Source organism: Triticum dicoccoides, chromosome 7B (assembly GCF_002162155.2).
Source record: "Triticum dicoccoides isolate Atlit2015 ecotype Zavitan chromosome 7B, WEW_v2.0, whole genome shotgun sequence".
NCBI classification, from domain to species: Eukaryota; Viridiplantae; Streptophyta; class Magnoliopsida; order Poales; family Poaceae; genus Triticum; species Triticum dicoccoides.
In genome coordinates, this window is record NC_041393.1 from 495,825,899 (window position 1) to 495,838,543 (window position 12,645).

Below are 12,645 nucleotides of genomic sequence, written 5' to 3' on the forward strand. Positions count from 1 at the left end.
AGCAACACAAAATGATGCCAGTATGAACCTTCTTTATTCGCTGGCCAGAAAGATGCAGTGGAAAATCAAGAAAGTCAAGCCATTTCAAGCCCTTGGGCAAGGCTGCAAGCCTGTAGGAAACGGCCTATTTTCCGCAGGTGCTCCTCCACAAACATGCCACTGTCCCCAAGCCCAACCTAACCCCACTGAGCTGATCCACTTTTAGTTTATTTATATATTTTTCTATCAGAAAAAACAAGGAGAATAATGGCAATAAAATAGTTCATTAAACAGCATCATTTGTTGTGGCTTTTGAGAGGGCCTTTTTGCCAGTATAAAACTAGCACGCACCCTCACCGGCTTCAGCAGGCTTCAGTGTCGACTGTCGAGTCTCTTCCCATCCGCTTTGCCTTGGAAGAAATTGTTTGAACCTTTCCTCCACTTACTAGCCTTTCTTCCTCCCCGTTGCTGCCATGAGGGCTCTCTTTGCATGGTGCGCCCTCCTCTTGGCGTGCGCCGGCGTGATGCATTGCGCGGAGGCGGCCAAGGCCAGGCACCTCAAGTGGGAGGTGAGCCACATGTTCTGGTCGCCGGACTGCGAGGAGAAGGTGCTCATCGGCATCAACGGCCAGTTCCCCGGCCCCACCATCCGGGCCAAGGCCGGCGACACCATCGTCGTCGAGCTCAAGAACGGGCTGCACACCGAGGGCGTCGTCATCCACTGGCACGGCGTCAGACAGGTAATTAATTAACCACAGCATGAGCACACCGTCATTGCTTTGTCTCTTTCCCGTTACATGTCGCTAGGAGATTTTGTTCTTTTGCTGATCTTTATGTTTTCCTAACATTTCATGGACAAAATCATGGCAGATTGGAACGCCATGGGCGGATGGCACGGCCGCCATCTCCCAGTGCGCCATCAACCCGGAGGAAACCTTCACTTATCGATTCGTCGTCGACAAGGTACCTCCACTGTTCAAACGATCAAACCTCCTAGTGGCACACATCATAGCTGGTGCCGAAAAGCTGAAATTAATCGCAACATTAGTGCCAAAATTGCTGCAAAACTTCCTCATTTCCCCCTTCTTTTTAGCTTGACTTGTGAGTTGTGACTGACCCATGGTTGGTTCATGGCTGCAGCCGGGGACATACTTCTACCATGGCCACTACGGCATGCAGAGGGCAGCGGGGCTGTACGGCTCCCTGATTGTGGATGTGGCGGATGGGGAGGAGGAGCCGTTCAAGTATGACGGCGAGCTGAACCTGCTCCTCAGCGACTGGTACCACGATAGCATCTACAACCAGATGGTTGGCCTCTCCTCCAGCCCCATGAGATGGATCGGCGAGCCCCAGGTAACCGTTAAAACCACACTGATGTTCTTGCTATATCTCTAGGAGTAGTATATGATGTTTCAGCAAGATGCAGTTTCATGGTGGACAAAAGGTATCTTGATTGGTTGGATTTACAGTCAGGACAGTCCAAAATGCACTCTTTCAAGTAAAAAATTTAAAACACAAAAAAGACAAATGGCACTGGGAGTTTGGAGCCCGTCCATCCGATTTAGATGATCTTGGACAGAGCAATTGGCTTGTCCTCTTCTGGAAATTTAAAATGCAAGTGCACTAGAAAGTTTCAGCTAACTGGTGAATTGGGCGATTTAGATGATCACGGACAGAGCAATTTAAAATTTCAAAATGCAATTGTTGGTGCAGCATACCAACAATTGAATATCAGTTTGTTACGAAAATACTTGCTCTTGTGAGCTGAATAGCAATTTAGGATAAAAATCCTGGATTGCTAGGCCAGTCACTAAAGCTAAGCAAAGCATGGCCTCGAAGATCCCAGCTGATGGTGATAAACTGATGATGCACACACTCAGCTTTCTCATCAGGACCAGAAAGCTTACATGCCTCCAGGGCCAACTGTGGTGATGAGAAAGGCAAAAGAAATGGAACCCACCCTATTGGGCTTCCTAGAAAGAAGCACTCCCACTTCAAAAAAAAAAAGAAGACACACACCATGTATAGGACACTTTGTAGGCTCAAGACCAGTATTATATGTGTGCTAATGCCTAAAGTGTCAGAACAGATCATGTTCATATGCAGCACAGCACAGGCATGGATGCACACACACACATTACAAATTTTCTGAAGAAAAGGTTGGGGGGTGTCACAAGGCCACATGATTTTCAGAGGGGACACTTGTGGTCATGTGCCACCAAAAAGCATCCATGCAAGGACCTTTTCTCTCTTGATCTTGGAAACATCTGCCTGCCTGGGGAGATGCATGATGCAGAGCAGAGGTGATGGGGTGGTATTTTTTTTTGAAAAAAGTTACAGAGGGTACAGTGACCCTAGGTGGCACTCCTACATTATTGTGTGGGGAGCTTTGGCTTGGCCATTGGGTGGTCAGGGAAAGGGTCAAGCCAACATGAGTGCATCCCACACTGACAGTGGTACATTTTTTTTCTTGTGCGCACAAAGCACATGTGTGCATGTGTTGTGGAAGGCAATCCAACAAGAACAGTGATGTGTATTGGTTTTTTGGGGGTTTGTCAGTGCTACATCCACTGCATTGCACTGTATGAAAATCGATCTGTTGATTTAACACAACCACAACCAAAAGATAAGTGAGAGTGTTCACTAGTAATGGGCAATGGCACATCATGATAATTTGAATAATTCGGGCGACACTCTGCCATGATAGATGTTGTTTTTCTTCTTGCAGACTTTCATGTCACATCATGTCGAGAATGACGGAGATTCTGCCTGAATTTTTGGAACTAACGACAGGCACTGTGTTTCCTTGTGGTTGTGCAGTCGTTGCTGATCAACGGTAGGGGGCAGTTCAACTGCTCGCTCGCGGCGGCGCACACGCCGGGCACCAAGCAGTGCACCGCCGGCGGCAACAGGCATTGTGCACCGGTGATCCTCCCCGTCGAGCCGAACAAAACCTACAGGCTCCGGATCGCCAGCACCACGTCCCTGGCTTCCCTCAACCTCGCGATCGGGGTAAGCAAATCCGAGACAGATTGATTCCCCGATAATAAAACAGTATAAACTGTGCAGCGCGCAGAATCCTGAAAGCTATGTCGGATGCTTGCGACATTGTTTAATCCAGTGAGTTTTTTTTTATTGTTCAGAATCACAAGCTGACGGTGGTGGAGGCCGACGGCAACTACGTGGAGCCGTTCGTGGTGGACGACATGGACATCTACTCCGGCGACAGCTACTCTGTCCTGCTCACCACCGACCAGGACCCGTCGTCCAACTACTGGGTCAGCATCGGCGTGCGCGGCCGGACGCCCAAGACGGCGCCGGCACTGGCCCTGCTCAACTACCGCCCCAACCGCGGGTTCAAGCTGCCGGCCATCGCGCCGCCGGTCACCCCGTTGTGGAACGACACCGCGCACAGCAAGGCGTTCACGACCCATATCAAAGCCCGCGCCGGCACGCCCCCGCCGCCGGCGACGTCGGACCGCCGCATCGAGCTGCTCAACACGCAGAACAAGCTGGACGGGCACATCAAGTGGTCCATCAACAATGTGTCCATGGTGCTCCCGGCGACGCCGTACCTGGGCTCCCTGAAGCTGGGGCTCAAGACGGCACTGACCGCCGCGCGGCCGGCGGATACGTTCGGGCGCGCCTACGACGTGACGCGGCCGCCGCACAACCCCAACACGACGACGGGGGACAACGTGTACGTGCTCCGCTACAACACCACGGTGGACGTGGTGCTCCAGAACGCCAACGCGCTGCAGCACAACGTCAGCGAGGTGCACCCGTGGCACCTGCACGGGCACGACTTCTGGGTGCTGGGTTACGGCGAGGGCGCGTACAGGGGCGACGCCGCCGACGCGGCGAGGCTGAACCTGGTGAACCCGCCGCTGCGGAACACGGCGGTGATCTTCCCGTACGGGTGGACGGCGCTGCGGTTCGTGGCGGACAACCCGGGGGTGTGGGCGTTCCACTGCCACATCGAGCCGCACCTCCACATGGGCATGGGGGTCATCTTCGCCGAGGCCATCGACCGCGTCGGGAAGGTGCCCAAGGAGGCCGTCTCCTGCGGCGCCACGGCCACCGCGCTGATGAACGGCGACCACCTCTGAACGTGAATCAGCCGTGAGCCCTTTATGAGAGCCTGGTTATGGCCTCTCCGACTCCATCTTGTGCGATTGAAGCTTGGTTACTGATGATTAGCTAGGGTTCTTCAATTTTTCCCTTTTCTTAAGGGTCCCATTTTCCCTTCTTTGCTGTATTATTAGGGAGTGAGATTGTATTTGTTAAGTGCTTATGGTTTGTTGGAATCATGGATTGGAATGCAAACAATGGTTTGCTCGGCATTAATGTGCTCTCCAAGGTTCAATCTTAAGAATTCAAGCTCGGCCTATGCGGTCACGTTTGCAGGTTCACGAGAGGGTGTCACGACTGAGGAACTCCAAACCGGACACACCGTATCGCCGCTGACACAATGAGAAGCCCGCCATCCAAAACTATCTCATAAATGTCTGCTCATACAGCTAATTTGAAATTCAAATCATAGCGCGTGGGATCATGTTAGCCACCGATCACAATCAAAAAGAGTATTTATAGTTTTAACATGCCCGATCACAAAAAAAATATCAATCCGGCACTCCGTGCAAAAAATTGGATTTTCCGCCCTGCTGGACCGGCAATACAAGCCTACACGTTCAATCTGCCGTCGCCGCCGTCTTGGCCTTCTCCTTGTCCGGCGCCTCCAACTGATGCTTCTGCGTTTCAACATATTGAAACAGATGGCTTGCACGATCATCATGGCGTCGTCAACTACATCCTCCATCTTCAAGATCAACATCTTCGCGTCCTCCGAAGCAGCTACGATCTTAATCTCCTTCTTTTCGAGCATGGTCTTTCTATCTTCGAGTTTCAGCTTCTTCTCGGTCGCGGCCATCAACATGTTAAACCTCTCGGCCTTTTTTTCCTCCTTGATGTTAGAGCGCTTGACGTATGCCTCCTTCGCCAAGATGTCCTTGAAGCTCTCCGTCATCTTGGCCGTCGCCCCTTCTCGCATTGCTTTCTCGTCGTCCCACTTCTTTCACCGAAACCATCCTCTAACCTTCTTGGGCGGTTCTTTTGTTGGGTCGGTTAGACCATTGGTTTGTTTCTCGGTTTCATGGGCGACGGTCTTGGCAATGAATTGATTTCACTTGGATTCTCCATTCAACTTCAACCAACAATGCATAACGGTGAATCTTTTCTTCTCCAACTTCAAGAACACATTGCAGGCATGAAAATACTACAAATAAAACATTGTCAAATGACTATAAATGATCAACAATGTGCACATCCTGCCAAATGACCAATACAATAATGCATATCCGACCAACAATGTGCATACCCGGCCATATAATCTACACAACAATGTGCACCGCACTAAATAAGGTAGCGACTATGTCTCGCTTGATGCGAGACAGAGTCAGCTCTCGCCCTACGAGAGCTCACGAATGGGCCGATCACCAAGGAGTGGCGGACCGTAGCAACGCTCAAATGCAAGCTTTCGGAGATGTCGTTAATGTTTGCATGCTCATGGATTTAGGCTATCAAGGCTGTTTTTGGACATAGGAGAAAAAAGTGACGGGGGGCTCCTATACGCGTGTCAGGTTGGATCGAGCGCTGGCGTCTCCCTCCTGGATGTCACGCTTTCCCCTGGCAACCGTGAGTCACCTCTCGGAGGCGTCTTCAGACCATGGGCCAAACTTCTAAGGTTTAAAGACGAGGATCGAGGGACTGGTCGAGCGAGAGACTTGGCGTACGAAGTGATGTGAGAACCACACAAGGATTGGCAGGAATCTATTTCGTCTAAGTGGAGCATTGTTTCACCAGGCTATGGAGTAGGTGATTTCTGGGACAAGCTACTGCGAATTTCTAAGGATCTCACCGTGTGGAGCAGGGAGTCTTTTGGCAATGTACGGAAAGAAATAAAACAGCTCACTCTCCAGCTGCAACAATTGCGTGATGACCCTACAAGGATGGGTCATGTTCATCTTGAGATCAAGATCAATGAACGACTTGTCGAGTTATACCATAAGGAGGAAATAATGTGGCGACAACGATCCAGGTTACAGTGGCTTTCAGAAGGCGACAAAAACACCAAGTTTTTCACATGCGGGCTAGTATGAGGTGAAAGAAAACATGATAGAAGCCTTGTATAATTCTTTCGGGGTCCTTACAGAAGATCCAACAGAATTAAAAGCTATGGTTTTTGAATTTTATAAGTCTTTGTATATATCTGATGGGGTGACCGGGGTTGAGGAGGTAATGGTGCATGTCCCATGCAAGGTAGCACCCGCAATGAATGTAAATTTATGCGCTCAATATACAAAAGACGAGGTGAAGCAAGCTCTCTTCCAGATGTTCCCTACTAAAAGCATCGGGGCCTGACGGCTTCCTAGCACACATCTACCAGAGACACTGGGATATTTGTGGTGATGAGATGACTTATGTTGTTATGCCCATTATCAGAGGAGGGGAGAGCCTGGGGAGTATAAATGATATTTTCATGGTGTTGATCCCTAAGGTAATGAGTCCAACTTCGATAACACAGTTTAGACCCGTAAGCCTTTGCAATGTTTTGTACAAAATAGCTTCAAAAGTTGTTGTTGGGGAACGCGGTAATTTCAAAAAAATCCTACGATCACGCAAGATCTATCTAGGTGATGCATAGCAACAAGAGGGGAGAGTGTGTCCACGTACCCTCGTAGACCGAAAACGGAAGCGTTTAGTTAACGCGGTTGATGTAGTCGAACGTCTTCGCGATCCAACCGATCCAAGCACCGAACGTACGACACCTTCGCATTCAGCACACGTTCAGCTCGATGACGTCCCTCGTACTCTTGATCTAGTTGAGGCTGAGGGAGAGTTTCGTCAGCACGACGGGATGGCGATGGTGATGATGAAGTTACCGGTGCAGGGCTTCGCCTAAGCACTACGACAATATGACCTAGGTGTGTAACTGTGGAAGGGGGCACCACACACGGCTAAAAGATCAACTTGTGTGTCTCGGGGTGCAACCTTCCCCCATATATAAAGGAGGAGAGGAAGGGGCCGGCTGGCCTCAAGGGGCGTGCCCAAGGGGGGGAGTCCTGCTCTAAGTAGGAGTAGGTTTCCCCCTTTCCTAGTCCAACTAGGAGGAGAAGGAAGGAGGGGGAGGAGAGAAGGAAAGGGGGGCCAGCCCCCTAGTCCAATTCGGTTTGGGCTAGGGGCGGTGTGGGCTAGGGGGGCGTGCGCCACACCTTGGCATGCCTCCTCTCTTCCACCACTTAGCCCATGAGGCCCATTGACCCCCCCGGGTGTTGAGTTAACCCCCCGGTACTCCGGTTTTATCCAAAACTTCTCCGGAACACTTCTGGTGTCCGAATATAGCCGTCCAATATATCAATTTTTATGTCTCGGCCATTTCGAGACTCCTCGTGATGTCCGTGATCTCATCCGGGACTCTGAACAACCTTCGGTACATTAAATCACATAAACTCATAATACCAATCATCATCGAACGTTAAGCGTGCGGACCCTACGGGTTCGAGAACTATGTAGACATGACCGAGACTCGTCTCCGATCAATAACCAATAGCGGAACCTGGATACTCATATTGGTTCCTACATATTCTATGAAGATCTTTATCGGTCGAACCGCATAGCAACATACGTTGTTCCCTTTGTCATCATTATGTTACTTGCCCGAGATTCGATCGTCGGTATCTCAATACCTAGTTCAATATCGTTACCGGCAAGTCTCTTTACTCGTTCCGTAATACTTCATCCCGCAACTAAATCATTAGTCACAATGCTTGCAAGGCTTATAGTGATGAGTATTACCGAGAGGGCCCAGAGATACCTCTCAGAAACACGGAGTGACAAATCCTAATCTCGATCTATGCCAACCCAACAAATACCTTCGGAGACACCTGTAGAGGACCTTTATAATCACCCATTTACATTGTGACGTTTGGTAGCACACACAAAGTGTTCCTCCGGTATTCGGGAGTTGCATAATCTCATAGTCTGAGGAACTTGTATAAGTCATGAAGAAAGCAGTAGCAATGAAACTGTCACGATCATAATGCTAATCTAACGGATGGGTCATGTCCATCACATCATTCTCCTAATGATGTGACCCCGTTCATCAAATGACAACACATGTTTATGGTTAGGGAACATAACCATCTTTGATTAACGAGCTATTCAAGTAGACGCACACTAGGAACAATATGTTTTGTCTATGTATTCACACATGTACTAAGTTTCCAGTTAATACAATTCTAGCATGAATAATAAACATCTATCATGAAATAAGGAAATAAATAATAACTTTATTATTGCCTCTAGGGCATATTTCCTTCAGTCTCCCACTTGCACTAGAGTCAATAATCTAGATTACATAGTAATGATTCTAACACCCATGGAGCTTTGGTGCTGATCATGTTTTGCTCGTGGAAGAGGCTTAGTCAAAGGGTCCGCAACATTCAGCTCCGTGTGTATCTTGCAAATCTCTATGTCCCCTCCGACACTTGATGACGGATGGAATTGAAGTGTCTCTTGATGTGCTTGGTTCTCTTGTGAAATCTGGATTCCTTTGCCAAGGCAATTGCACCAGTATTGTCACAAAAGATTTTCATTGGACCCGATGCACTAGGTATGACTCCTAGATCGGATATGAACTCCTTCATCCAAACTCCTTCATTCGCTGCTTCCGAAGCAGCAATGTACTCCGCTTCACACGTAGATCCCGCCACGACGCTTTTCTTAGAACTGCACCAACTGATAGCTCCTCCATTCAATAAAAATATGTATCCGGTTTGCGACTTGAGTCATCCGGATCAGTGTCAAAGCTTGCATCAACGTAACCATTTACGATGAGCTCTTTTTCACCTCCATAAACGAGAAACATATCCTTAGTCCTTTTCAGGTATTTCAGGATGTCCTTGACCGCTGTCCAGTGTTCCACTCCGGGATTACTTTGGTACCTCCCTGCTATGCTTATAGCAAGGCACACATCAGGTCTGGTACACAACATTGTATACATGATAGAACCTATGGCTAAAGCATAGGGAATGGCATTCATTTTCTCTCTATCTTCTGTAGTGGTCGGGCATTGAGTCTGACTCAACTTCACACCTTGTAACACAGGCAATAACCCTTTCTTTGACTGATCCATTTTGAACTTCTTCAAAACTATCAAGGTATGTGCTTTGTGAAAGTCCAATTAAGCGTCCTTATCTATGTCTATAGATCTTGATGCCTAATATGTAAGCACCTTCTCCGAGGTCTTTCATAGAAAAATTCTTATTCAGGTATCCCTTTATGCTATCCAGAAATTCTATAGCATTCCCAATCAACAATATGGCATCCACATATAATATCAGAAATGCTACAGAGCTCCCACTCACTTTCTTGTAAATACAAGATTCACTAAAAGTCTGTATAAAACCATATGCTTTGATCACACTATCAAAGCGTTTATTCCAACTCTGAGAGGCTTGCACCAGTCCATAAATGGATCACTGGAGCTTGCACACTTTGTTAGCACCCTTTGGGTCGACAAATCCTTCTAGTTGCATCATATACAACTCTTCTTCTAGAAATCCATTCAGGAATACAGTTTTGACATACATCTGCCAAATTTCATAATCGTAAAATGCGGAAATCGCTGACATGATTCGGACAGACTTAAGCATCGCTACGGGTGAGAAAGTCTCATCGTAGTCAACTCCTTGAACTTGTTGAAAACCTTTTGAAACAAGTCAAGCTTTGTAAATAGTAACATTACCATCTGCGTCGGTCTTCTTCTTAAAGATCCTTTTATTTTCTATGGCTTGCTGATCATCGGGCAAGTCCACCAAAGTCCACACTTTGTTCTCATACATGGATCCCATCTCAGATTTCATGGCCTCAAGCCATTTCGCGGAATCTGGGCTCATCATCGCTTTCTCATAGTTCGTAGGTTCATCATGGTCTAGTAACATGACTTCCAGAACAGGATTACCATACCACTCTGGCGTTGATCTTACTCTGGAAGACCTACGAGGTTCGGTAGTAACTTGATCTGAAGTTTCATGATCATCATCATTAACTTCCTCACTAATTGGTGTAGGAATCACTGGAGCTGATTTCTGTGATGAACTACTTTCCAATAAGGGAGAAGGTACAATTACCTCATCAAGTTCTACTTTCCTCCCTCTCACTTCTTTCAAGAGAAACTCCTTCTTTAGAAAGGATCCATTCTTAGCAATAAAGATTTTGCCTTCGGATCTGTGATAGAAGGTGTACCCAACAGTTTCCTTTGGGTATCCTATGAAGACGCACTTCTCCGATTTGGCTTCAAGCTTATCAGGTTGAAGCTTTTTCACATAAGCATCGCAGCCCCAAACTTTAAGAAATCACAACTTTGGTTTCTTGCCAAACCATAGTTCATAAGGTGTCGTCTCAACGGATTTTGATGGTGCCCTATTTAAAGTGAATGCAACCGTCTGTAAAGCATAACCCCAAAATGATAGCGGTAAATCAGTAAGAGACATCATAGATCGCACCATATCTGCAAGTGCATCTAGTGCCCCTTAGTGATTTTGGTGTATTGAAGACTTATAGGTTAAGGGACTAATATGTTTGTGAGTGTACACAGGCTCTATAAGTCGATGAGGAGTTTGATATTTACTGTGAAAGTCAACCCCTAAAAATGAATGTCTTCAGCTGAAGACTTTGGTTCTCCTGAAGACTTTGAAAGTGAAGAAATTGGTGTGACCTTGAAGACTTGGATATTCATGCGAGGATTATGAAGCGTGAAGACTTTTGTTTTCGTAGTTTCATTTTCTCTTTCTTGAGTCATAGGAAACACCGTACTGTTAAAGGGGGTCAAGGTAATACTAAGGAAACTGATTTCCAAGTGATGCTCATCTCAAAATCCTACACCTACCCAATCCTTCGAGTGAAGCCATTGGAAATCTCATATCAGTTCAGTCAATTTCTTAAGTGACCGAGACGAAGATCTTCTGGTCTTTGAGGAATTTGTTCTGACTGAGGAGTTAGGAATTCACTAGTGCGGGTTGCCTACACAGTGAGGAACATGATAGCCCTGAGGAATTCGGACCTCAAATATCCAACCGTTGTTGTGCTACGCGCCAGCTGTCCCAAAATATCTACCACCTAACGGTCATATCAGCCAAGGGCATTTATGTCTTATCATGTCGGGCTGCTCCCTAGGCTATAAATAGCCGCCCCCTACAACCACTAGCTGGTTGGCTGCTCCGAGAGAAACTGACACTTGTCATTTGAGAGCATCCCATCCTTCGAGGACTTTGAGCGAAAATCAACAAGTGAGGAAATACCCAAATCCCAAACCCAAACCTACAAACCCCAAAGTGATTGAGCATCACTGAAGAGATTGTTCCTGTGTGGAACCGACATTTGTTACCTTTGAGGACTGTGTATCCTCCAGACGGTTAGGCGTCCTGGTCTGAGCATCCAAGAGGAATTGTGGATTGCCGAGTGACCAAGTCCGTGAAGGTTTGGAAGTCACCTGTGAAGACTTACCACTATTGTTGGGCGAGATTTGCATGATCTTAGCTCAAGGAGAATACGGTGAGGACTGTGTGTCTGGGACTGTGTGTCCTCGAGTTTAAATACTCAGCCTCTCCAACCAAACATACAACTGTCATAGCAGTTGGAACCGGTCGACCAAATCATTGTCTTCACCAAGCCTACTGGTTCTTTTTCCCCAACCCTTTCATTTCCTAAGTTATGTGTTGATGAACCTAATCATTAATGTTTGAAGATTTTGACTGAAGACTTTCTCTAATTCCTCAATCCTATTTCTTCAGTCAGTTTGTCTTTATCCTGCTTATCCTGTGTTTACGCTTTATGTACTCTGTGTTTTGTCTATCATTTCATCATGATGACTATGTTGTTGCTCTGTTATGCTTATACCTGAGTACTTATTCTGCTGCAAGTAGTTCTTCACTTAGGAATTTCCTCACCCTGAAATTCCTTAGTGAAGAATTCATAAAAATCGCCTATTCACCCCCCTCTAGTCGACGTAACGCACTTTCAATTGGTATCAGAGCAAGATACTCCCTTGTTTTGTGTGATTTTGGTTTAACCACCTGGAGTTTTAGTTATGTTGACTGCAGGAAGGAGGAGTGTATCCTGCCCCATCTTTGACGGTCATGAGTATCCCAAGTGGAAGACCATGATAAAGAACCGACTCATGGTGATGAATAGCAAACTATGGACCGTCACTGAGATTGGTCTTACCGATCTATGCAAGATGGCGGAGGCTGATGACATTCGCAAGTACACTCTACTCAACCTCATGGCGAAGGATGTCATTTGCTCCTGTTTGTCCCAAAATCAGTTCAGGAACGTCATGCATCTTAACCATGCGAAGCTAATCTGGGACCGACTCTCTGAGGTTTATGAAGGCCATCGTACTCGTCATGATCCTTGGTTTGAGGATTTCAAGGAATCACTCAAGGAGATGACTTTCGCACCTGAATCATCATCCTCTTCACCATGCCTTATGGCAAAGGGTGCCAAGGTAACAGAATGCTACCTTTCCGAATCTAGTGATGATGAATCAGGTGATGAATTTGGAGCTAGCTCTGTCAAACTTGCTTCCCTTGCCATTAAACAACA

At 47.1% G+C, this 12,645-nt stretch overlaps 1 protein-coding gene across 1 annotated transcript; it reads left to right on the plus strand.

Annotated features, from left to right (window-relative positions):
* The first annotated feature begins 350 nt into the window (after positions 1–350).
* Positions 351–4,326, plus strand: LOC119339323 (L-ascorbate oxidase-like). The gene is made up of 5 exons (XM_037611431.1): positions 351–719; positions 850–942; positions 1,120–1,332; positions 2,800–2,991; positions 3,123–4,326. The coding sequence occupies exons 1-5, from the start codon at positions 453–455 to the stop codon at positions 4,086–4,088; spliced, it is 1,731 nt and encodes a 576-aa protein (XP_037467328.1). The 5' UTR covers positions 351–452; the 3' UTR covers positions 4,089–4,326.
* The last annotated feature ends 8,319 nt before the right edge of the window (positions 4,327–12,645 follow it).